This window comes from Pimephales promelas, chromosome 17, assembly GCF_988280905.1.
Source record: "Pimephales promelas chromosome 17, fPimPro1.hap1.1, whole genome shotgun sequence".
Taxonomy (NCBI): domain Eukaryota; kingdom Metazoa; phylum Chordata; class Actinopteri; order Cypriniformes; family Leuciscidae; genus Pimephales; species Pimephales promelas.
In genome coordinates, this window is record NC_142785.1 from 26,262,955 (window position 1) to 26,290,795 (window position 27,841).

Sequence of the window (27,841 nt, forward strand, 5' to 3'; positions counted from 1 at the left end):
AAACTTTTTTTTGCACCGAAAAAGTCGACAGGGGTACCCCTGTCGTTTTTTCGTGTTAAAATTTTGAGTTTCTCTGATCTTCTTGAAACTCTGGATTCTGATAGAGGGCATAACATAATGTAATGTTATAATGTTTAAGTTTTTGTTCTAAAAAAATAAAGATGCACAAAGAAAATGACTCTTATATGACCAGATTGACTGATTCGAATATATTTAGTTTGTTACAAACAAGGTGAAATATGTAAAACAAAAAAACTCAAAATTATAGTGGAAATGGTGTACTGCTGGAATTTTCTTGACCTTGAGAAAAAGCTTAAAGTATAGACCAGCAAATTTTATGTTTATTAATTTATTTCATGTTGGTACATTTTTGGGAAGTACACCTGTTTTGACCTGATGTCCATTGGAATGGACAAAAAAAAATCACAATGAAAGCAATTATATAAAAAAAAATTCATTTGTTTTCATTTATAGAAACCTCATGAGCTGGGAAAATGTACTTTTATATTTTTCAGAAACTTGAAACATAATTCAGGTCTGAGGGGGTTAAAAGCAATTTATACAATGACAAAAACACTGTTCCTTCGGTTCACATATTGTCCATTTTGTAAGTTGTGCGTTGGATGATGCGGTTTTAAGGCCTCATCTTACTCATCCGTTTGCAAGAGAAACAAGCTTTTAAACAGTACTCATTCCATGTATGTTAGTCGCTCCCAAAACACTAGCAATCATGACATTTAAATCCAGTGAAGTATAATAAAAAAAGACAATAAAAATCATCTGGTCTCCATGTAAAGGTTTGTGTGAACGTTAAAGCCTGGTCAGGATTTTAAAGCTCTCCTAATACCTCTTCTGTCCATATTATTAACGGAAGTCATACTATCAGTTTCAGTCATCACGGATAACTAGTGAGCATTGGAGTATTAAACGGACAGTTCACCTAAATATGAACATTCAGATATACTCACACCTCATGTCATTTTAAACCTGAATGACTTTCTTGAGTACTAATATCTCTCTCAATACATAAACAGTGAATGTTGTCCTTTTGAGTCCCAAGAAATAAAATTCATGCAGGTTTGGAAAAAGACAAGATTAAGTCATTTTTTAATTGAAGGCACTGAGCCTTGATGGTTTGAACTGGTTTCAGCCAGTGGATGTTTTTTGTTTAAAGAAGATTGAGAAATATGGATATTTTCAGCTGAGGTAACTAAGGGTTGCTGAAATGTGCACATCTCAAACTGCATCACTTTGCATTCCTGAGATTAACATTGACCTTATTAATGAAATCAATATTAATGAACTGCATCTGCCATTTTCAACCAAATAATGTAGTAAAAAATAAAGTACAATGGAAAGAAATCAGAAATGGAAAGGTTTTTTGTTAAACAGCATCTTATTAAAGTGACAAAATAATACAAATTTATTTTTTTAAATTAAAATATGTACATAAATGTTAGATGCACATCAAACTGATGGCCAAACATCATGGTTCATATCTGCCATGTTGCTTACAGATACATATCCATCATACCCACAGTAAATTCTTTGTTCTTGTTTTACATTTTCTCCAAACAATGAGGTTGTTAGAACAGAACGAATGTTATTCAATATAATAGCACAGAGCTGATTAGTTAAGTGGTCATCATTGGAGCTGGCTGGGACGCTGGCTGAGACCCACAATTCCAGTCATCTTCAAAACCATTAGCATAACCATCGATATTTGCAAATGGCTGGTGTACAAATCACAGATGTATTCCCACCTCCATCTGAAAAATAAATAAAAATGCAGTTTATTCCTGTGATGACCGCTGCATTTTCAGCATATATTTTTGGGGAACCATGATTTTTTTTTCAGGATTCTTTCATGCATGTAAAGGTATTGAGGTATCGATTTCTTAAGAAAATATTACTGACCCCAAACTTTTGGACAATAGTGTGCATAAAAACCTACATAATGCTACAAGTAAATAAATAATTTAAATAAGCTGCACAATTTAAAGTATCATTCATGTCAGTAGCACAGGTTAACTTAGTATAAGTAGTAATAGTAATGTTTACTTTGAAAAACAGAACTATTATTAAAAAAAACATTTAGCTGTTTTAAGCGTAATGTCCTTGAATAAACACTAGAGGGCAGAGTGAGAACGGAAACGATCAAACACAGACAAACCTGCTTATTGGACTTCAAACCATATTATATTTAAGTCTAATGTAAAGTCTAATAACTTTATATTTTTAGATAGAAGTTTTTGTATTCTAAGTGACTAGAACTTTTGAAAGTTTCTCCAGAAGAGTGACAAGAAATTTCTCCAGAAATGTGACAATCACTGACCATGAGAAATTCAAAACAGATTGTAGAGGAATTCTTCCTGGAAAGTGACACTGAACTTTTTCTGAAGTGATTTCGAAATAAAATCTCTGTGGAAATGGATTTCAACATGACCAAGAATACTAAAGTGACCCCTCAAAGTATTTAGTCAGACTTTGAAATGTCATTCAACAACAAAATACCAACCAATACCAGATATCCAGTCAAAGAAAAGCACAGCGTTCAACTTTTAAATGATAAACACTTGATAGGACAAAAGGTATTTGGACGTTTTTTTGGTTCATGAACTACTTTCAAGGACACCTGTCCCTTTAAGGCCCATTCACACCAAGAACAATAACCAAAAAAATGATACCATATTGCTATATAATTAAAAAAAGGATCAAATTAGCATAAATGTTTAGGAACACAACTCTGCTGTGCTTTCTGTATGCTAGGAAAGACCTACAATGTTTCATATTTACCTAATTTTGTTAATACCAGAGGCTAAAAGGGGAAAAAAACTTAAATCCTGACATTTAGAAAGTGAGATAGAGCATGTTTGCAATCAAATTGAGGAAAGATCAGGAATGGTACAGCACGCAGGAAAAACAGCCGTAACGGCCTCCAGATGTTGGCGACGGAGGGCTCACGGAGGTCAATGCCAGTGCAGCTGAAGTCTGCTGAGCAGCCTGAGCCTGACAGCGCTGGAACGACCAGAATCATGCTGTGGTCTGGCCATGCTAGCTCCACGCTGGGCTGTGTGACGAGGATTTGGGTTGAAGGAACCACTGGAGTGACAATGTACATTCTTAAGAACCCACTGTCTGGCAGGCCAAGGTTTTGTATATCCATCTTCGGGGAAAGTCTGACTATATTGAGCGCAAGAGAGCCAAGTCATTTGTTTGGAAGCGGAATAAAATGCTGAATGCTGTTTTTGTTTGCTTAAGGCAACTACTTCCATAGCATTTCATGCGAATGGCTCATTTTTGCTTTAACATAATGAAATGCACACAATACCTGATACCACCAACCCATCCCTGCTGGAAAACTGGCTTGAGATGGAACATGAATTACCATTTGCAACCCATTTTACCTCAGTATTATCATATATTTGCAAATAAAACAGGATTTTAGGATTTTAAAACTCATTTTAGATCAGAATGGTGCCAAACAGAATTTGAGTTTTCTAAAAATGTAAAACATTATAATTAGGTTTTATTTGTTAACATTAGGTAACGAATAAAGTTTTTGATCTGCACTCAAATTTTAAAAACCTTTATTTCACATGGGAATAATACAACAGATGTTTCGACTCCCAGGCCTTCTTCACTGTGTTGAATGCTCTGATTGATGTCATCTAGATTGGTCAACGTTAAAAATCACTCACTTAATTGTTCAACAGCAATTATCCTCATATGATCTTGTTAAACGCACACACCAATAATTTTCATGATGCACAAGACTATTTTACACTAAGCACAATAATCAAACCAATTAACCAACTTAAAAATCCTTATACGTGAATTCAGGTAGCCACATCAAATACATAGCAGTGAATTACCTAATGATTGAAGTCATGAGAAATACATCGTCATTATTACAATTAGAATATTTCATTTATCATAATATTTGTACAAATCATTCATTCATGCTGTTAGGAGCCCAGTGATTTAAATTAATAAATCCAAAATGCTTCTTGCTTTATTAATATAATCTCCTCTACTGTATTCCAATTGTTTGATAATGAAGTTTTTGGATCACATAGATGTGGTGATATGCATTTCTGATGACTTCAATCATTAGGTATTTCACTGCTATGTGGTTACCCCGATTGATGTATAAGGATTTTTAAGTTGTCTGGTTAATTGGTTTGATTATTGTGCTTAGTGTAAAATTGTCTTGTGTTTCATAAATTATTGGTGTATGCATTCAATCATATTATGTGAGGATAATTGCTGTTGAACATTCAACATTCAATGAAGTAAGTGATTTTTAACATGGATCCATTTTGATGAAATCAATATAACTGTTTAAATAGTGGGTGGAGGGATCAGAGCATCCAACACACTGAAGATCCCATGTGAAAAATGTGAAATAAAGTGACAAAGGTGATTTTAACTGCAGATCACAACTGTATTCTTGAAGTAATTAAATAGATTTACTCACCAAAACTGGATTAATTTTAACATTTAATAATGTACTTTTTAAAACAAAAGTTGCACCTGTTAACATTAACGCAGAAAGATAACATGAGCAATAAACAATTGTTTTTATTTTTCACTTACTACAAAAGATGCTTTAAAAATAAATGTTATTAGGTGTTTGGTTCAAACAATTCCATAACATTTGCGAAGAAACAAATGGTGACCTTTTCTTCCATCCATATTGTGATGTGCATCTGAAAGTAACGAACTTTTGAAAACTTGGTTCTATGTTGATTATATGTTGAGATTTGGGCGCTGCACTCAGAAATTATGAACAGGACGGGGTTTAATTAGATTAAATTATGAATAATTTAATGAGTCCTGAATACAGCACAAGAGAGAAGTCACCGGAAGGTCCAGTTATGATTTTGTGATTAAACATTACGAAAATGTTTTTTTTTTTTTGGGAATAACAGCCCCCAATAAATTGTTCACAATGGCCCTCATTTATCATTCTTAAGTAGAAATGGGCGTGTATGTTGGCGTAAGATTATGCTTACACTCCTCTCACCGCCTGATTTATGAAGCTGTGCGTACCTTTGAAATCCAGGTGAATGCAATACCCGCCCTTGATAAATGCTGCGGCTGAAAAAGATAGTCCTTAGAATAACACGCCCCTATATATTCAAGTCTCCGCTTCCCCCATGCCATCATTTTACGCCATGGACACACGGAAGACGGCAAAGAGGAGAAACTTTTCCGTTTTGACACAATTAGCATTCAATTTCGTATCATGTCACATGTGTACAACATTGGGGTGTACAATAGTGATGATGATGATGTGATGTGGAGTACCATTCATTCACATTAACAATTGCATGACAATTTGTAATATTCTTCTTCTTATTATTAGGATTTTTATTATTAATGACGCTTATTGTTATATAGAAAAAGAATGTCGTTGTTATTATTATAATTATTTGTATTATTATTATTAATAATTAAAAGAAGATGTATATGCCTACAAATCAAACGCTTTGGTAAAGTCACACGAATTAAACATTGAAGTCCATGTTGCACAAAAATAAACACTGAAGTTTATTATTACTACACTGTTGTTATTTCTTTACAATGGGTCATAATATATCATATCTTTGTCTGTGCGTTTTGTGGTGTTAGGAATTGTTTTTCTGTGCATTTCCGCACTAACTCAAAACTTACGAACACCTCCTGAGCACGCCGTACGCCAACGTCCATATTGATAAATCTCAAAGTCACCGTGGTTTTGGGTGTACGCTGGAAATTTGGTGTACGAACCTTTGATAAATGAGGGCCAATGAGACGAGGAACACGTATTAAGATAGTAAATAGGGTTCATTCTGACTTTAAAGTGGTCAAGATGGTTTTTGGAACATGGTCACTGCTAGACCAGTTAATAACCAGCCTGGTTCAACTAATAACCTGCTTGGACCGGATAATAACCAGCTTGGCTTGGCTAATAACCGGCTTCCATGTACCAAACCGCAGCTACCATCTTAAGATGGATTTTCCAGAAGGAATTACTCATGTCTGAAACTAAAACTAACACTTTAATATGCTTGACCTTCTACAGCAAAGGATGAAAAGGTACAATAGCAACAAACCTGTCATAGTGAGATATCGATCGCCTCAGGCCTGTTGAACTCAGAAGAAGTTCTTGATGAGTGGAGTAACAAGTTTCACCCACAACTTTACATGGCGGTCCGGCTGATTAAAGGTGGAGTTTGACACTTGTGTCGAGCTCTGGTATAACAACTCCTGCTCCTGGACAAGACAGAAACAATAAAAAAATAATTAACTCACTATCTGAAGTGTTATGTCATCTCAGTGCTTTTCTCGTAAAGACAACTATATAACTGACTTTAACTGATCCCTTATAACCGGATAAGTGAAGATTACAGGAAACTTAGTTTACAGTCTATAAAAACTGATAACACTCCCAATTAAGCAGTTACTATTATAGCCCCAGATCCCAATAGAGATTAATGGTTCCTTTAAATGCAATTCTGTTTGAGATTAGAAAGATAATATGACTGCATCGTTCTCTGGTACAAAAAAAGATGTAGTTTTACAGAAAATCACAGCCAATACTGAATTATTTCTGAAATATGGTGCTTATCAGAGAATGTAGACCAATTTATGTTGATTTATGATTTCTATATGATTTTTTATAAAATGTTTCCAGTAAACCCTTACAAAAATGATGAGCCAAAGATATCATAGATAGTACCAACACAAGATTTATGGGTTAAATGACCCCAGTACCCTAAGAAACAGTGCCATAGAGGAAGCCCAACCTGTTGCAGTTGCATCTGGAGTTCCTCATTCTCTGTTACTATGGCGATCTGGGCCTCAAGATCCCTGTGCACAGAGCGATAGCCGAAATTTGGGGAGCCAATAAGAGTGAGGCAGGGGTGGTCTCTTCCTCCAACATAGTACCACAGACCTGTGAAGAGTGGAAAAAGACCATAAATTTAATTTACCAGACCAGTAATGATAAATGCTTTATATAATGTTTCATTTTACTAAACAATTGTTTACAATGACTCACTCTACCGCTAAAAATATTGTAAGTGCCCTCATTTTCACAATTATGCATGTTTTTTTTTTTGTATTTGTTTCCTATCACATGAGCTTAAAAAGTATATTGCATTTCCATAGCCAACAATGCACAACTCATCTAAAAGGGAAAAAAAAAACAAAGTTGTTAAGCTATGTACTGTACAAAAACTTGTGTTCTATTAATAGGCAGCAGGTTTTGATTGCCGCTTTAAACACCTGCCAATGAATGGAAGTTGAATATCAGGTAACACAACTGCCGGGAATACTATACAATTCATTCCTGGTGACTTCCTTATGGACACATGCAACAGCAATTAGCCTTTATGTGCGGATATACTATGTCCTAGACCTAGGCTATGTTCTAACCCTAATTCAATTTAATTGCAAACTAATACAAGCAAACACAATGCAAAACAGATTTTTCTTCATTACATCATGGCACTGAGTATTTCAATTATAAACCAATTGTTCGAGGTTTTTTTAAAAACAAAAACAAAGAAATATATACTTTTATTCAGATACAACTTGATACTGTTACAAAATTTCCTTTCTATTTATCAAAAGACTTAAGCAGCACAACTGTTGATAATATCAATGTTGCAACACAACTGTTGCAACATTGATAATATTCAACTACAGTATCATACATTAATCTCTGAGGGATCATGTAACACTGAAGACTGAAGTAATGATGCTAAAAATTCAGCTTTGCCTTTACATGAATAAACTACGTTTTAAAATCTATTAAACTAAAATCTAATATTTAAAACTGTTATAATACTTCACAGTTGAAAATTACCAAATTTGATCAAATGCAGCCTTGGTAAGCATACGAGAATTTGTTTTGGTCAACACATCAAACTAATACTAACTCCAAACTTTGGTACTTTGAACATTTTACTTGGATGGAGATAATCCCAGGCTCTGACTCTGCTAATGGATAATATTGGAAAAATTGGTTCTACCAATCATTTTAAATGCACTAAAAACACTAAATTTGATTCTAACATAAGTTCTGAAAAAATACACTTATTTATTGACTTGGTAATTGTTATTAAATGTATGGTGTTGATGACTTTCTTTACTGGGTATGCATTGATAACCGTCCTTTTCACGTACGAAGTTCTTAAAAGAAGTTCCTAAAGTTCTATGAACGTTGAATTTGAATCAAGTTCAACATTTCTTTTTTTGCCACATGACCCAACTAGAAGTAAACATCCTACTTGCTAGTTGCAACCACTTTTAAATGACTGCCAAAGTGGCAATGGAAAAACAGGCTTTTTGAAGACAGAATTGTGTAGTTACGGCATGACGCGCAGTTATGAAACTGTTGGTTTAACAGAGTCCACCTGACTGTCTCTTTCCTGAGGTGCGCGGCCAGAATCAGAATGGCAGCTAATGTTCATTGATTCTCTTTGTAGCTCAGCTGGAGGGACCTCTGCACCCTTCTGTTCCCACTTCAGCTCCACTGTTTACAAGAAATGACGGCATGACAAGGCTTTATCTAATAAGCCAGACTTCTCAACAGGAGCATGAAATTGAATTCCACTGACGCTGCTCAGGTTTGTCACGCATCTATTTTTCCCCAGACGGCACCATTTTATTCTGTCCCTTCAGGTCAGGGGCCTTTATTAAAGTGTATGAGGAGACTCAGTTAATGCCGTATGAATAATCACATCATGCATTTTTAAACCAAACCAATAACTACTCCAAGTTACAAACACAACAGCAGGTTGAAAAATAACATTGCGGCGATTCAGTTGCTTTTGGCATGACTTGATTCGTCTTAAAAACACGCTGAAACCGTAAATAGCTGAAATAGCTTGGCATTCAACTGCCAAGAAAACGTGGCCAAAGCGTACCTCTGCTTTACAGAGAAAACATCACATGAGTTTGGCAGCCTCTGTGTCCTGAAGCTGTCCAGGAAGAACTCTGAGGCTATTCAATCAGAGGTGCTGGGAAACCTGCTCTGCACATTAAATTATGAGCTTTCCTGTTACACCCAAGTTTTGGGAACTGGGCTGATCCACTTCAGTTCTGAGAAGAAAAAAAAAGTTCAGAAAATAAACACCTACCTTTAGCATGAAATGTCCAATCGGGGCGGTGGTATTCATGCAAGTGGACACGGCTCTGCTGACCCAGCTGACACACCTGAAATGGACAGAATGCTGAATGTTTCACTTTTAAAACCAACAATGAAAAAAAAAAAAAAATAGCAAAAAAGCACCACTCAAACCCTGCAAATTGGGTGCAATTTGTAGCTGCAGCACATCTATAGAACAAGCAACAATAATAAACTGAAAAATTAGGGGTGCAAAACTGAAAAAAAATCTGCATAACCATGTTGAATAACTTTATATCAGTTTGTATGCATTAACTGTGATCAAAAGTAAAAGAAAGACATTTATAATTTTATTTAGACATTTAAATAAATGCAAAGAATCATGAAAAAAATGGTCCCACTATATATTAAGTGGCTTTAAGTACTATGTACTTACATTGAAACGAATAATTTGATACAATGGACTTATTGTGTACATACATGATTTACATTGTACTTATATTTAAAAAAAAATATCAGCATGTAATTACAGCTGAAACTAATTTATGTAATTACATCTGTAATTACACAGCTGACCCATCCCTTATACTTAAACCTACCCATACCACCACACCTGTCCCTAACCTTACCCATATCACACCTCAATAGCAGCAAAAGTGTTTTACAATACAACATGAGCACAATAAGTACTCTGCACTTATTTTTCAATGTAAGTACATAGTACTTAAAGCCACTTATAAAGTGGGACCAAAATTTTTTTTTAGAAAAATATTAAGTAGCACGACTGTTTTCAACATTGCTAATAATAATAAAAAACATTCTTGAGCAAATAAGCATATTAGAATGATTTCTGAAGGATCGTGTCACATTAATGATGGTGAAAATTCAGCTTTGCCATCAAAGGAATAAATTAATTTTTAAATTACTTTAAAACAGAATGCAGTTATTTTAAATTGTAATAATATTACAATATCACCATTTTTGATCAAATAAATCCAGCTTCATTTAGCCTATACGTGACAGAAAGTTCACAATTCATTTGAACTCTACACTAATGCACCAATTTGTGATGCTGCTGCTTGGCACCATAAACAACCTATAGTACCATGATGGTATCCTGTCCACAATGGACGTGGGCAGCATGACTCATGACAAAACTAAATTGCTCCTTAAATAAAAGACAGAGCTGTCTACACTGAAGCGTTTATCTCTACCGACACAGGTAAATACACGTCATGCTGCCCAGCCCTATGGCAAACTAAAGAAATGCACACCTTATTGTAAAACTGTCGGGCGAGATGAACGTAGGCCTCAGGAATTGCTCCTGCTACTCCTTTGGCTCCGAAAAAGCCATTAACCTCGGGGGAGGCCATGAGGATTCGGTAGTCTCCGGCTGCACCCAGCACCAGCTGCATGTATGTGCGCGTCAGGTTGAAGTAACCCGATGTCAGGTAGATGACAGAGTCTCCACCAGCCTCTATGAGCAGTTGTTTGGTTATTTGTTCATCCAAGTAAATGCCCAGAGGCTTCATTTGCATGAGTGGAAAGATCCATGTGTCATTTGGCAGCATCCCTTCTGAATCATGACCCTCTGGGCATTCAGTCTCCAGCATGCTCTGTCGGACACGGGCCGTAGTCACCACCTCCATGATCCGTTTCTGTGCTGATGCAGAAAAATCTGCTCTGTTACCTGTAAAAGCACAAGACAGACTTCTTCTGAGAACACTCAAATCGGCTGAAACGCTTATAAATACTGGATACATTCAGGCTGAATTCCAAAACCTATATAAGCAGCATTTTAAGCACAAGGACACTAAAAGCTGTTATAAAACATTGGTTATGGAAAAATTATAAATGTCACATCACTTCGATCCCATAATGCACTTTGGTGAGATCAAAACGGCATGATGGAAAAAAAGTTGATAACCATATTTCCTTCACTACTCACAAATAAAATAGATTGACAAACAGACATTTGAATATTTTTATCTGACAAATGTGTGCACCATGTATTTCTTGCTTATTTCACTACTTTTCAAAAGTTGAGTGTCTTTAAAAATGTTTTTGAGGAAAGTCTCTCATGCTCACCAAGGCTGGATTTATTTGTGAACAACAATACAGTAAAAACAGTGATATTTTAAAACTTTATTACAGTTTAAAATAACTGGTTTCTATTTTAATATGTAAAAAAAAATACTTATTGCTGTGATGGAAAAGCATTTTTCAGCAATTTTCACCATAATTACAGGTATGCAACAGTTTTCAATGTAACATTTAAAGTTGTGCAGCTTAATATTTTTGTGAAACCTGAAATTAAAATATAAAAATCAAAAGAACAATTTATTTGAAAAAGTAATGTTTTGTAACATTAATAATGTATTAAAGTGGCAGTATAGACATTTATAATTAATAAATGATTACTAAGTCATACAGACCTAAAAGTTTTGAAAGGTGGTGTAAATATCACAGTGCAAGCTTAGCAACAAGCTATTGTAAAAGCAATTATGAGTCTCTCCAATGCTTTGCGTGAGAAGAGCATCCATGAGGTTCTATTTCAGTAGGTATAGCACAATAACTTTGCAGGTTTTGGAAAGGAGCCTTAAATGCCAATCAAGTCAAAATACCTGAAAGCAAAGATAAGCAGACAAATTCTAGAAAACTGATCTTAACAGGGAGTTTACGGTCACAATCATTTGAATAGGTATGCAAACGAAAGTTTAACAACAAGTAATTCTCCAATCCAATCCATTATTTCAGGTATTTGTTCATGCGAGATCCTGCAAATGCATGATCAAAACCTCAGAGACGCGGGTCAATAACTGCTGACCGTCTGGAAAGGCGCTCTGTCAAACCCTGGCGCCTCTGCTAGACATAATGTGCCATGGTGAGTCATAGCAAGAGAGATAATCTGTAAATAATGAATTAGCTTCAGTGCAGAACGCTGAATGTTGGTAATGTATGGCAGAAGACGGTGTCTGTGCTTATTTGGTTAACAGGGAGAATGTGCAGCAAAGCCGCTCGGAATTTTCTGTTTGTTAAATGCAGAGAATAAGAAATATGTGTGGCTGCCGGAGAACAAATAAATGGCTCTTTGAAGCAGGATACAGGGGCTTTCCCCACAGACTCAAAGCCAGCCACCCCAAGCCTCCAGGCCTCAGAGGTCCAAACACATCCAGTTAACAGGGCCACGAAGTTCAGCGGCTCTTACCGACAGACTGTGGGATCCAGTTACTGGAGTTACAGGGGCAGGACTCGACTGCAGACTCAGCGGATAAGCTTCTCAATAGACCGGTTCTCCAGTAAAGGCCCCCATGTACCGACATGAGAAGTTCTTTTTCATTCTTCGATTAAGGTTTGAAATACCTTTTCAGCTGTATAGTGTCAGCGAACATCCTGATGCTGCCAAAGCTGCTGAGAGTGGTGTTTAGATGAATATGTAAAAATGTGCTGTGTCTTTCTATCAATAACAACATTAAAAAATGACAGGGGTGAGAAAACGGCAGTTAAGAAAGCATCGGATTATATTTCTGTGGGATTGTTTGCGCAAGTTCTGAAATTCTGCACTCCAGTCACTAGGGGTGTAACGATACCCTCATGTCACGATTTGATACATATCACGATATTGAACTCACGATACGATATTATTGCGATATTCCACTCTCTAAAAAATGAAGGGTTGTTTCAACCCAAATTGGAGTAAATTATGGACAAACCCAACCATTGGATTAAAAAAAGTCATTAAAATTTGTAACCCAACGGTTGGGTTCGTCCATAATTGACCCAAATTTGGGTTAAAACAACCCAGCACTTTAAATTTAGAGTGCAAGACTTTATGATAAAAGGTTAACAAAAATTGTATTGTTGATTAAAATGCTAATTTTGATATTACATTGTAGGTTTAAATGAATAGGTTTGGACTCAGTGCTTGTAACCCAAGGACAATGATGACACCAGAATAAAAATATTCATGATTCTGAAGCTGAAAATACAGAATTATTTTAGACGAATATTCTTGCACTTTTTCTGACTAGATAGATTTAATATATTTAGATATATTTCAAATAATGTTGGACACTTTTTACTGGTCAAGTTACATAAGTCATTTGGCATTATCAGGACCCACAAATATTCCCCCATTGCATTATCATACATTATAATCAACATTACATATACTGTACTGACACTAAAACTTTTGTGAGAATTTTTCTCACACAGTAATTTTTATTTTGGGGAACTATCCACGATACGTATTGTTGCATTTTTGTATTGCGATTTGAATTGCGATTGCGATTTGTATTTGTATTGTATTTTATTGTGGCACGATATATTGTTACACCCCTTACCAGTCATAACATGTTTATTTCTATATCACTTCACTCTTCCGATAAGGATTTATGGAGCACTGGAATCACTGGAAGCAGCACTGGCCAACATGTTCATGTTAACCATCTTAAGACCTAACCAACAGTTTAAGCGAATATCACCAAGCAGTGTATTTTAACATATTTCCATGTTGGTAACGGTTTAGACGGGAACCCGAAACTCAGTCTCGGAGAGCGCACACAGAAAGCCGCTTGGGGAACAGTATCACTTTTGCGGCTTAATGCAGTTTTAATAACTCTTTATTAATCGAGCACGTCCTGCAGTTTAGCAACAGTAGACTGTCTTATGTCAATCACTGATCTAGCTGATCAGCATTTGTAGAGAACACGATCAAACTATACAAAGCTATTATCGGCCGGTAACGATCGGCGCCCGATCAATCGGAGCACCCTTATTCTCACTCTGATAGTGTCCTCATTTTACCGTCATACTTCACTATTCTCGCTCATGGCCATCAGTCCATTGTTTCCCGTTGACCTCATTGTCTTGACAGACTGTAGCCAGGTCCAAATAGCTTCTTCCCGAACCTATCATCCTCCTGCATCTCTCCTTACCTACCCTCCCAGCACAGATCATTTACCACCAGCAAGGTGACATCATTGCACTATTTCTGGGATCTGTGACAAACTGTGGACCTGCTCCACCACAATTATGTCATCGAACGGCGCTGGGTTACGGATATGGGCTGAAGCTGAATGGGCATAATCACTCATTCACTCGTTCCGTGCTCCTCGCTGAGCCTGGGGACCGTAAGACACACCGAGTCATGGCTGAAGAGCATCACAGAGGCCTGAGCAGGCTGAAGAGCTTCCTCTTACTCAATGCGTTACCACAATGCTGGTGTTACAAGGAAATTAGTGAATTCCCACCATAACCTCTGATTCATGATGCATGTCAGAAGCCACAACTGTCAATCATTTCACTCATCAGGAATACTTTCATAGCCAAAAAAATGTTGAAGAAGTTGCTAGATCACTTGCGTTTAGACAGACTGGCAGCACCTAAGCAAGGATGTTTTTAGTAAATAATAGATATTCATACCACACATTCCATTTTAACCAATGAATACAAGATGCAGAACTATGCCTTGCGTACTTAAATTAAGCCATTGACGTTATTTTCGGCACATACGTATATGTAAACAAGTAGCATTTAAAAGAAATTTAGGTCAACAGGAAATATCTTAACCAGTTGTTTTGTGATAAATTAAGGAATATTCATATTGGCAAAATAACCTAAAAATATTCACTCTTACATAAAATAAATGTTCCAGCCTGCCTAATTTGAAGACATAGAATATGTTTTTTTGAATTTACAAATATGAATCTTTCTGTTATATCTCCTGTCAATAAATCTTCACATAAATGATACTTTTATTTAGAACAGTTTTTTTTGTGATAAATTGAGGAATATTCATATTGGCAAGATTACCCCCCAAAAATCACTCTTACATAAAATAAATGTTCCAGTCTGCCTAATTTGAAGACATAGAATATGTTTTTTTTTTTTTTTTGAATTTACAAATATGAATCTTCCTATTATATCTCCTGTCAATAAATCTGCATATAAATGATACTTTTATTTTGAACAGTTTTTTGTGATAAATGTAAAAAATAATTGATACGTATTTTCTAATACATATCATTTAAAAATTTCTCCATGTTAACTGGTCTAAGGCATTAAAATAGCATAATTTGGACATTATCAGTAGTAATGAATGATAACCAGGCATTTCTCTTTAGTGGTGTAATGAAGTGCACTTTTAGAGCAATGTTCACTAAAGTAGGCCAGAAAGCTGCCACAATCTATCGCTCAGAATTGGCCTTCAAGCTAAGAAAGATGTGTAAAACGCATTCGGCATTTTGTGAACGTTTGGACTTTACCCCCACTTGCAGAATTCCTCAGGAGCGTTAAAATGAATGCTAAGGAACTCTCTGTGAACTCCCCTATCATTGTCTCACAGCATGACATTTTACATTTAAGGAAGTAGCGTCTGTTTTAAACAGGTCCCTCCCTTTGAAAAGCACTTGCCTTTGTAAGGATGCACCATTCCCTCCATCATGTGCACACTGTTGTCAGGCTGGAGCTGCATTGAAACATCGCCCACGGCTCCCACGAGTTCGGCAAAAAAATCCGCCACCTCCCCGCAGTCCTCCAGAAGCACATAACGATCCTGACGATTGGTGAAGTAGGAGTCGCTCAGATTGGCCCTGTATGAGATGATATCATACTCAGAGTGGGCAACAAACATACCCTCCTCCATTGAGCTCCATACAGTCTACAAACAAACCTGGAACCATGAAGAGCAAAAGCTGTGGGAATATTTTGCCAGAGAGAAATGTCGGTATTTACATCGTCACTCAGACATAACAGATGACATGTGTAGCATCCACTTTAGCAGTGATATATCATTTGTACATACCCACTGATGATGAGACTGTTGTCAAAAAGGTACGCCTTGATGTGCTGCACCCCGATGGTTTCGTTGAAGCGTTCGGGCACCAGAAGACGCAACAGTCCCCGCAGGTCTGGTGTGTGGTACAGGGACACTCTCATCTGATCGGGGAAACGCTGGAGCAGCGGCAGTAACATTGTGCGGGAATTGTGCTTACCTGTAGATGCAAAAACAATAAACATGGGGAAATTATAATGAATCAGTACATACATTGAAGTAATCTACATTAAAGTGACATACACTGAAAACTACAGATACCAATAAATGTCACCTGCTTTCTTATTTGAACTTTTGTCATTAAAATAGATTGCTGTTTTGATATTGTATTAAATTAGCAACGTTTAAAAATGTATGCATTAAGTTATACTTAGTTAATTTTTACTTAACATTGATTGGGTCCATTTAACATACAACAGGCCAACATATAAATACAGAAACAAATACAAAAGAACAAAGATGCATTTGAAATAAACAGTGCTTTTCAGGTAGGTGGAGCGTGCTTTGGATGTGTGCATAAACAAAACTTCTGAAACAGCGAGTAGAAGTGAGCTCTCTATCCCTCCTTTTTGCTTTTGAATACTTAAATTCACAAGATTTAAAAACATGCGCAAAAGGGTAAATATTTGTGAAGATGGAGCAATCGCCCGATCGGGACAGTCACAGTTCCATCAATTGGCCCGAGCGTTGTTCACGCTGGGCCCAGGCAGTCTGTATTGTCGAGCCCTGCTGTATTTTGTACCGATTTAATTTTATTTTAACAAGCTCGTAGGCTAACGCATCACATACATGACCAGCGTCAGCTAATGTAAGCCTAAACGAGCCTTCGTGGTGAGTCGACGTACAATTTAGAAAGTCTGCGCTGTTACACTACGTGAACTCACTCAGGCCCACGCAGAAGAAAATTAATAGTTGAATAAAGTTGTAATTTTGGTTCGTTTTTTGCGCACAAAAAGTATTATTGATTGCTTGACAAACTTATGGTTGAGCCACGGTAGTCACTTGGACTCTTTTTTATTTTATTTTAAGGATGTCTTTAATAAATTTTCTGGGCTGACATGTTTCAATCCCTTAGAAGCCTATGGAGGAGTGATCCAGCTCTCAGATTTCATCAAAAATATCTTCGTGCTCTGAAGATGAACGAAGGTCTTACGGGGTTGGAACAACATGAGGGTGAGTAATTACATTTTTGGGTGAACTATCCCTTTAAATACACAGGGAAGTTAATCAACTAGGTGAATGACACTTGCAACGACTCAAACAATCAATGAAAAACCATGGAAACTAACTTAAAACAAGGAAACAACTAAAATAAAAACAGATAACCTGTTACACAAGTCAGTTGATTCCAAGTCCTTCACTAGCACATATACCGAACTGTGATGCCAAAGACCGTACAAAATTACAAAATATTCTTTTGAACATTCTAATCTCCTTCTAGGATCGTTTGATTATGATTACAAAACTTTTTACAACTTTTTTCAATATTTGTAAAAAGAAAAAAAATCCTTGACAACTTGGAGCACTCCTATTGGTAGTCGTCACATTGCATCATGGCTCATTTGCATAGAAGCATGGCAGTATATCATACGAATTGCCAACGGTTGCTGTCGTTCACACCATAAATTCCCAACTCACATAAAAATAAAGATGAATAACTCTCAGAGAGTGAATGCCCTGTTTATTCTCATAATAAGAGCCATTTTCATGAGATCAAGTAGAATCTAAACCATACAATGAAGGTAAATCCTGCCATATGATGCCTCAGTTACCATGATATATTCAGTTACTAATTAATACAATATCATTGGGTTAGTTCAACAGCACATTGAAAGCAGTCAGTGGAATGACTAACAGTTCCTTTTAAGTTGTTTGTGAGGTAAAAGAAAAGAAAAAAAAAAAACAGGGTGGAGGTCTGAACATGCAACTAACAATTACTGAAGCTGGAAATCTTCCAAAATTACACCCACACTATTATATTAGAATAGACATGGTGCACGCACACATGTTAGTCAGTGTTCACAGAGGGAAACGAACATTATCAGGGGGTTTCTGTATGCACTATTTCCTGATAGTTTCATAGGAATGTGATAAAAAAACTCAAGCTATGACTTTTAAAAGGAAATAAAAGAACAATATAGAGGGAAGTTAACAAATGAGTGAGAAGCTTTGTTCACAGTGCAGGAATTCTCATCTGACTTTGAAATCCGATGTTGAAAACATATCCACATGTTCAGTGTTGTCAATATACAGTAATGACTTCATAGCAAATAGACATGTCAGATACATTACTGTATTTTACACAATCATACATATGATGTGCCTGAAATTACTTAACCTTTCAAAATTCATTACAACGTGATTTTAAATGAATGAACTGAATACCGCATAATTTGATTTAGATCATATTGGATCACATGTTTTTGCTGTTCAGACTACAACAACTCCAAGGATTTAGGTTGGATGTGCCAGTTCCTGTCTGACAGAACAAAGCCTGAGAGTGTGTGTGTGTGAGACAGCAGCCCTTTTCACATACAGGCTTTCCTGGTAAATTACCGTTAAAGGGTTAGTTCACCCAAAAATGAAAATTATGTCATTAATGACTCACCCTCATGTCGTCCCAAGCCCGTAAGACCTCCGTTCATCTTCGGAACACAGTTTTAAGATATTTTAGATTTAGTCCGAGAGTTTTCTGTTCCTTCACTGAAAATGTATGTATGGTATACTGTCCTTGTCCAGAAAGGAAATAAAGACATCATCAAAGTAGTCCATGTGACATCAGTGGGTTGGTTAGAATGTTTTGAAGCATCGAAAATACATTTCGGTCCAAAAATAACTAAAACTCCGACTTTATTCAGCATTGTATTGTCTTCCGGTTCTGTTGTCGAGCCGCATTCAAGAGTCCACAGTGACGCTGCTGACGTGTTACCTGGTATGTCTGTGTATTCGAGTTCAAATAAATATGGCTGGGCAAAAAAAATTCACTTTGATGATGTCTTTATTTCCTTTCTGGACAAGGACAGTATACCGTTCATACATTTTCAATGGAGAGACAGAAAACTCTCGGACTAAATCTACAATATCTTAAACTGTGTTCCGAAGATGAACGGAGGTCTTACGGGCTTGGGACGGCATGAGGGTGAGTCATTAATGACATAATTTTAATTTTTGGGTGAACTTACCCTTTAAGAGATCATGTGTGAACAGGACCTTTTCAAAATTACCAGTAAATGGGTTCTGGCAATTTACCAGCATGAGAAATTGTAACATTACCAGTAAATTACCAGAATGATGGTGTGTGAACAAAGAATGAAGATTACCGGTATGAGCATGTCTGAGCTAATAATACGTTTGATTTGGGCCAATCATAAGGCTCCGTTGGATCGGTTTACGTTAAGTTCTGCTGTTCTTAACATGCAGATGTCTGAGCATTGCAATGCTTCTCGCTGCTTCTTGTTTTCCATTCATCGGCACTGCAGCTCTGCAGTTATTGCGTACTATAGTAACTGAAATACTATAGTAAATATGGGTCTCATGTTTTTAAGAGCTTAACCATCACTTGTCAGATAGATATAACATGCACCGAGTCGAAGTGCTCCCAATCACTTGCTGTGGTAATTTTTCCAGTAATTGAAAAGGATTGTGTGAAACAGACCTCTTGAGCCTCTGGTATAATCCAGCAGAAAAGACACTTTGAGATCAGATGCATGATCTTCCTGTGAGCGCTCTAATGCCTCTTCCATGCAATCAACCTTCAAAAAAAAAAAATTAGACAGTCACTGAAAGAAGCCTCTAATTATTTAATCCATGTTAGAGTTTTTAACTATACACTAGGGTTAAACAATATTTCCAGGTTTGATTCTTTTTCTGCAGCATTAGAACAAGGAAATGTCACCTTACTGTACAGTGAGATAGTGGTTAAATTACATTTTCATACTAAGATTTAACAACACCAGATCAAATTCTCTTCAGAGTTTTCAGATTTTCACAAAATGTTTGCAGATTTGGTTATGACATGAGCTACTGTTCATACATGATCTTTTTGCTTAACAAATGAGTTACTCTTAAACTTACAGGGTTAAAACACAGGGCGATAAATTCCAAACATTACTTCCTCTTATGTAATATTGTCAATGAGAAACTGCAGACTCTTTCTCAGTGACAGTAAATGTATGCAGACAGGTTACATACCAGGTCTTGCTCTAGTGGTCCTGTACCCAGATACAGTGATGCCATCACCACACGACTCTTGGCTGTCTTAATACGAGCCTAGGCAAACAGAACAACAAACTTAATGAGACTTTGAGTTAAAGCTTTTTTTATAAGCTATTCGCCTTGTTTTTAACATATGAGCAGGCTTGGCCATTGTAACTTCATTGTGTCAAGGTTTCCGCTCTGAACCGCTTCTAGTTATTTTGGCTTTACAAAACCTATCCGCTATGCTGCTTAAATTTGCAAACTGTTACTTATCACATTACTTTAATTTAGTATCGTAATCAAAAACACTCATTTATAGCCCAATTTTTTTTTAACCATTTACATCATTTTGTAATTTAGGCTACTTGTAGCGGTAACTGAATCTGATCTGAATAAAGCTTACTTCTGCATTAAAAAAAAAAGGTTAATTCCCTTTTAATCTTATATTTATTTATTTTTAGAGACGTATGAGTATCATTAGTGATTTATGGCAATATAAATTTTCTTTAACATGAACAATTTAAAAAAAAAAGTTACAATATTACAATTAAAACTATACACAAACATTCATCATTCTAATGTTCAAAACAAAATAAAAACTAATAGAGACACATTATGATGTTTAAAATGGATATTTGGCACAGATCCACTTGTTTTGTAATATAAAACATCTTCTCGTAAGTATCATCTACACTATATTTTACAATGTTATGATATAAGCATGACTATAAACAGAAAGGCACTAATTGGATTGATAATATCGGTTGGTCATAAAACAAAGCCAAAGTCAAGTCACCTTTATTTATATAGCCATTTATACAATAAAGCATATATTTAAAAAAAAAAAACCTTTGTCGTTATAATATATAACAGGAAAATAATAATTCAGTGATGCAAACAGAATTTAATTCGCTGTAAAGCAGCTCTTGTGTAATTGTGTAATTGTTTAGCGAAGGTCAGTTCAAAGGATTTCTTTTTACAACCTTACTGTCCTATTTACTGACTATATGGTTCTCTAAAGGTGCAATTGTATGGCTTTGAACCAGCACACAAACACACATACCTTCATAGCTTGATAAAATTCATCAGGTGAGTGAAGGATGTGTATGTGGCCCCCAGGGACCCTGAAAGCAGGTACATGATCAGCCATCCAGTGGAAGCGAGAGTGAAGGCCATCGGCACCAGAGAAGCCTGGAGGTCTGGAGGAGGCCAGGGGGGCTGAGTCCGCCTCAGCCAGGAGAGGGGACAAGAGCAGCACAGCGGACCTACAGGATGACAGGAAGTACGACAGAAATAAGGGGCAGAGAAACCCTTTAATCAGAATCCAAGAGCGAGGCTGGCAGAACTCTTCAACTGTACACAATGCACTGCGGTTTCAGTTTACACTATTAGTAAATTTTGTATAATCTGGTGGCTGAACAGTAATACTAAACTCCATTCTTAGTTTTTGTTTCCTGTTGGCTCCCAAATAACCTTTTCCAGTAAAATTGTGTGAATAAACACACTACTGTTCGAAAGTTTTGTGTCAGTAAAACTTTTTTAATGTTTTTGAAAGAAGTCTCTAAATGCTCACAAAGGCTGCATTTATTTGACCAAAACTACTTTAAAAAGGCAATATTGTCTAATATTATTTCATTTCAAAATACCTTTTAAAATGTAATTTTTTCCTGCAAAGGGAAAGCTGAATTTTCAGCATCATTACTCCAGTCTTCAGTGTCACATTATCCTTGAGAAATCATTCTAATATGCTGATTTGGTGCTCAAGAAACATTTCTTATTGTCAACGTTGAAAACAGTTATGCTGCTTAATATTTAAAAAAAATAGATAATAGGAAGTTTAAAAAAATTAAGGTGACTGTTTTTTGTTTTTGTTTTTTTGCTAAGGACAGCTGTTTATTTGGACCAAAAATTAATATTTTATAATGAAACTTTTTGTGATTTTAAATATTGGTAAAAAAAAAAATTGTTGTGCCCTGGTCGCATCTGGCAAAACAGTGAATAAATCTGCAATAATAAATAACAAAAAAAGTTTCAATATTTCATTAGCATGCAGTTACAGATATGCCTCTGCAATATGGACCATTTTGTGCAATATCTTTTGTTATTTTAAATACAATAATTAAACCAACAGCTCTCCTTTTCTCAAAAATTGATTTAAAACTACTCAGTCAGGAGAGAGCCCTAAATCCAGCTCCAAATGCAACAGTGTTCAGAAGACACAAAGGCAGTAATATGGTCTGTATGACACAGCATGAAGTCTCAAACTGCAACCCTTTACTCAGATCTACTGCCAAACACCAAGGTCACGTTGAGTTCTCTACGACCCAGACGGTGCTTTTCCTCACAGAACCCAGAGTCTGACCGCACATTACAGTAGATCTCACATAACTCCCGAGAAAACAAAAAGAAAAGAGGCGCCTTTGAAAGCGCCGTGACCCTGTGGAGACTGAGTGTAAAACAATGTGAAGGTCCATTGTGAGTGTCAGATTATGAATCTATACAAACTAACTATCTGTGTTTCTTATATGCATCAAGCCTGCTTCAAAAACAAGACCTGTGTACAAAAACCCTCATAGATCTGCACTGACAAGTGAAGATATTCAGGAAAAGGCCTCTAATTCTATCAGGCTGAAAGTGATTTGATTAAAGTGACCTTTACAGAAGAATGCAAGCAGTAAATGGCTGCTTTGTAAACAGTGTTTTCTAGAATGAACCTCATTCATTGCAATGCAAGTCACATGACACAAGTTCAACAAGAATATCTGATCAACAAACCTTCACCTTGGACTACATGGTTCTGACAGAAAAAGAAGATGAACAAGTGTCCATATTTACATTCAAAGAATATAAGTTAGTGAAAATTTTAAAAAAAATGTGACAGACATGCCTTATAACAGATAACATAACATCTCTGTAATAACAGCTGACAAACCCTGATCCTTGTTTTATTTGGTGAGAGGGAAACTATCATCACACTAACCCCAGTTTGCAGTTAGACAGCTTAATAAAGGATTATGAAACCAAATATGTCAAGGAGTAATCATTCACTTCAATAGGATTTTTAGGGAGAACTATACCTTTAAAAATGACATGTCACTAGACATAATGATAGTTACTGGAAATACGCTAATGGACAATAGCGGAGCTAAATCAGCAACCAATTGTTTATTGTTATGATGTTTACAACTTATATTCTCACAGTCTCTTTATAACAGTAGCTCAACACATGATGTAAGATCTCTCCATTATACAACCACAAGCTAACATTAGCCAAGCACGCGATTTAACATTACGCGATTTCTATCGTTTATCTTTATGTAACGATAGTGCATAATGCGATGGCTATCATTTACCCTCTCCTCCGATCATGTGTCCTGAAAACTCGGTCTGTTATCCTCGTGAAAACCCAGGAGAATGCAGGAGTATACGAAGAGAACACAAGTCTTTTCCATATCATGGGCGCCGCCATGTTTTCACAGGACTTTGAATGTCAAAACTTTATCGAAACTCGCTCATTAAAACGAGAAGACTTCTAGCCGTATCTTCTAGCCAAGCGTATTCTAGCTGGTCTCTCGGTCTTTCTATAATTTTGTGAATTTTACCACACATTTGATGTGTTGGGGGAATTTTTTGCTAACTTAATCTCTGTCACTGTCATAATATTGTTACTTGCATCATTATTGTTTAAATCAAATCTTAATATTATCATAATACATTAAATAATACAATAAAGTAATTTAAATAATAAATCATATTTAAATACATAATATGCATTTATGTTTTGATGCGAACTGTATTTAATTGGCTCTGTAAATGACAATAAAGTTTTTTTTCTTTATTGACAATAAACAATAAAGTTTAATCTGGTCTAAAAAGCTCATGTGATTTAAATGTATAGTTCACGGCATGTACAATAAGTTCTTGATTCACGTGGTTCATAAATAGCCGAAGCTTCTGATCAATGACTTATTCACAAACATCCCTAATATTCATTGATGCCAAATTTGCTTTGGAGGGAGGTCTACTGCTGCCATCCTATAGATGGCGTGTGGAACAAATCCAGTAAAGGGGCAGTGTGTATAGAATACATCGTGAGTCTATCAAGTTGGCTATCTTTTGAATACTATACTGTAGGCTATACTATCATACCATAGGCTACTACACTACTTTCACTATACCTACTACTCCTTCAGGTATCACGGATTGCAGTGAACACACAGTTTACTCACTACTCTGCTCCCATGTTTGTGCACTAACTTGGTTGGGTTAAATGCACAGAGGACAAATTCTGAGAGTATAGGTGACCATACTTGGCCTTCACATGTCACGTTTACTTAACGTTTCCTATAGCCCTGTATTCTATTTCAAATCGCCCTATGTCAACATAAATCCTGATGATATGCAAAATTATTCTGTATAAAATATACCAATAAAACATAATAATATGCAACACGTGTGTGGTCAGATATTAGTCATAACACACCGACCGCATTTATATCTGCAAGGGCAATGCAACTTTTCACCTTGTGTGCACAGGGAAGGGAGGTGGAGAAATCCCGTAAAAAAGGGTCACGCTGATTATTTATTGGCAATCCGCCACGTGCGTGTGTGTGTGTGTGTGTGTGGTTGCTTTACTGGAAGAGGGGGTGGAGCTCTTTGGAAATATCAGTCGGTACTTCAACTCGATGGCACAAACAGGACACCTCCACTACCTCTCATAGACTTTTACACAGCTGATCTCCGATCAACTGTTAAAAAACTGACATGAAACTGATCTTTATCCCTTTAAAAGAAGGTCTATTTTGCATAAGTGGTTATATGGAAATCATAAAAGGAGCTATGTTTTAAGAAACCTCCAAGATTGATTCGGATAACACTTTGAAGGTAAAACAACGTTTTATTGTAATGTACTAAAATTCTTAATATATTATAAATGCATGCATATATTATATCGGCTTATTATGCATGCTTCGTTAAATGCGGTGCTACATGGTAGGCTATCCCTGTAAAAAAAAAAAAAATGAATTGTTGGTCTTTGTAATGCGAGCTAACGCATAACGTTATCCTAATAGTTTGAATTCTAATGAGTTATATATGCATGTGGGCTAGTAACGACCTCAGGGTAACCCGAATAAGTCGGTGAATTTATATTCCAATTAGGATAAGAGAGTGAAGGGGTATTTACTATGTAACACGAGACAGAGACCGTGTGTCATGAATGAGGAATTGGGTTATTCACAACGAACTGGAGGACCTCATTCATAACCTGTTTTCCAGAAGTCCAAGAGAGCGATCGAAGTCGATATCGGATTTACACGGTCGAGCTCGGGCTAAAAATAAGGCTTCGATTAGCAACTCGTTAATTTATCGATGTATTTATCCATTTGCTAGCTGTTTTAACATTTGCGCTTCGAAATTATCTGTTATGTTCCAACAAGTAAGTTACTCATTTTCATCTAGTGACTGGTCACTATTGGATTTTTTTTTAAACTAGTAACATGAGTACTAGTAAAAGTAGAATAGCTTTCAGGAATAATACTAGTGGAAAGTGAATGGTTGATGTTTAAACAGAGATCTCTATATAATTAAAAAACTTGAATAATTTGTAACCGGTATAATTGGCTACCAATAGTACTAGTAACAGTATTAGAAAAAAAAGGATAAATACCAGCATACAACATTGCCATACTATTCAGATGTAAATAATTGATCTAAACAGATTCCCATAGGCCTATAATTCAGTAACAAAAATATCAATTTGTTACTAGTAGGGATGGTGGATAGTAGCAATAGTACTAGTAAAATTGAAATAGGTACCAGCAACATTTGGCATACATGCTAGTCAAAAGAGAGTAGTTGATCTACAATACAGAAAGTTCAGTAACCAAAATAATAAGTTGATATCAGGAGTATTTAGGTCTTGGAACAAAGAGAATTGACAAAATACTAGTCATTACCAATATTATACTAAATAAAAAGTTGAAATAAATGTTTAAACAGCCATACAGTAATTTATCCTCAACAGGACGATTACATCATTGAAATGCTTAATGTGTGAATGTGATTGGAGCGGGAGGGTTGGGCTTTAATGATAAGGAACACATGTGAGAAACATCCAATCCACTTTTTAGAACCATGAATGGCCCTAATAAAGCTGATGTCATAGCAGATGTAAGTCTGCTGGCACGGGCTTCTGTTGTTCTCACTGTTTGGTTGATTCTGACATTTTCCATTTGGCTTTTCCCTACAGCTTCCTTCCATACCCACCGAGACGACATTTCTTCTGGATGTGGAAGAGGTGCCAGAGCTTTGGGAGTTGTGTTGGTGCTCTCCGGTGCATGAGCACCCTGGCTGGGACGGCCCTTCGGCCCTGGACCCCGAGCACCAGTGGTTGCCGGGTGGTACAGGGGGCGGGCAGAGCGCCATGGTAACGCACAGTAGGTTTGACAGCGCCATGAGCAGCAGCCCCTTTGAAGGCGGCGTGCCCCTGCCCCCCCACCGGTACAAGACCTTCAGTTCTCGGGCGCAGTATCAGATGGTGCTCGCGGCTGTGCGCAAACTGCAAGAGAGCGGCTTCTACTGGAGCACCGTGAGCGGGAAAGAGGCCAGCGCTCTGCTGAGCGCAGAGCCCTCGGGGACCTTCTTGGTGCGCGACAGCTCGGACCACCACCATTTCTTCACGCTCAGCGTCAAAACGACAACGGGCACCAAAAACCTGCGCATCCAGTGTGATTCCTGCTCCTTCTTCCTGCAGACCGACCCCCGGAGCGAGCAGGCCGTGCCGCGCTTCGATTGCGTCCTCAAACTCATCCATCATTACATGCCCTCGGCAGGGATGGGGACCTCGACCAAGGTCCAAGCTGTTGGAGGCAGCGGAAGCGCTGCAGACGGAAGTGCGTACTTCATTTACTCCGGTGGCGAGAAGATCCCCCTGGAGCTACTGCGTCCACTGGCGTCCAGCATGTCTAGTCTGCAGCACCTGTGTCGAAAGACTTTAAACGGTCACATAGACGTGTCCACCAAACGGGACCAGCTGCCTCATCCACTCCAAGAGTTCCTCCAGGACTACGACGCTCCAATCTAGCTAATCCTGATGGGTTTTACAGTATATGTGAAGGGCAGATAGTAGAGATTATCACTCCAGACCTCGGCGTCTGTCAGCATTGCAGGCCAGCTGTGCCTTCTTCGACCTCTGGATTGTGAACTTTTGAAGGACAGCACGAGATGCGGATCTGACATCTCAGCGGCTGTTGACACGGACGGACTTCCGCGTTCCAGCGGCCAGTCTCAAATAGGGACTGCTGAAGATAAACACAAGTGATAGTTGATCAGTAGAGGAGTTAAGTGTGCTGCTATGGCTACAGTCCAGCTCCTCATCATCGATCGGGAGACGTCCGTTTTCTTTAGCTCGACATTTTTTGACTTTCTCCTGGAAGGAAGGAGCGAGAGCTGGGTGTTTGCAATGACGTACACATTTCCACTGCTTCTTGCCAAGTGTAATTGCCTCACAAGCGGGCGTGGGGGCGCAAACGGAGTGGCTACTTACCGCTCACGACCGACACTGCCATGTCTGCTCTGGTGACCGTGCGCGGGGTCAAGAAAAAGGACTGGCGCGAACGTATCGACCCGACGAGAGGCCCGTTACTGCGGGCCTAAGCCTTCTGTGGAGAAGACGGCCCCTCAGTGGA

The 27,841-nt window shown here is 37.2% G+C and overlaps 2 protein-coding genes across 3 annotated transcripts in view; one reads left to right on the top strand and one right to left on the bottom strand.

Annotated features, from left to right (window-relative positions):
* Nucleotides 1–319: 319 nt before the first annotated feature.
* pgs1 (phosphatidylglycerophosphate synthase 1) overlaps nt 320–27,841 on the bottom strand; it is a 65,185-nt gene continuing 37,663 nt past the window's right edge. Inside the window, exons 1-11 of one of the 2 annotated variants that reach the window (XM_039665154.2) lie at nt 23,507–23,658; nt 21,217–21,418; nt 20,148–20,225; nt 19,612–19,708; nt 15,927–16,116; nt 15,536–15,714; nt 10,396–10,811; nt 9,135–9,210; nt 6,795–6,943; nt 6,102–6,261; nt 320–1,769 (exon numbers count right to left, since the gene is read on the bottom strand). In XM_039665154.2, the coding sequence (XP_039521088.2) occupies nt 6,142–6,261; nt 6,795–6,943; nt 9,135–9,210; nt 10,396–10,811; nt 15,536–15,714; nt 15,927–16,116; nt 19,612–19,708; nt 20,148–20,225; nt 21,217–21,418; nt 23,507–23,622 (1,623 nt within the window). In that variant the 5' untranslated portion in view covers nt 23,623–23,658 and the 3' untranslated portion in view covers nt 320–1,769; nt 6,102–6,141. Of the gene's footprint in view, nt 1,770–6,101; nt 6,262–6,794; nt 6,944–9,134; nt 9,211–10,395; nt 10,812–15,535; nt 15,715–15,926; nt 16,117–19,611; nt 19,709–20,147; nt 20,226–21,216; nt 21,419–23,506; nt 23,659–27,841 lie in introns of those variants that run through there. The other variant, XM_089122296.1, reaches the window with a different exon arrangement.
* On the top strand, nt 24,839–27,351 carry socs3b (suppressor of cytokine signaling 3b). Its single transcript, XM_039665156.2, has 2 exons — nt 24,839–25,037; nt 26,404–27,351. Exon 2 carries the CDS (start codon nt 26,578–26,580, stop codon nt 27,235–27,237), a length of 660 nt encoding a protein of 219 aa, XP_039521090.1. The 5' UTR covers nt 24,839–25,037; nt 26,404–26,577; the 3' UTR covers nt 27,238–27,351.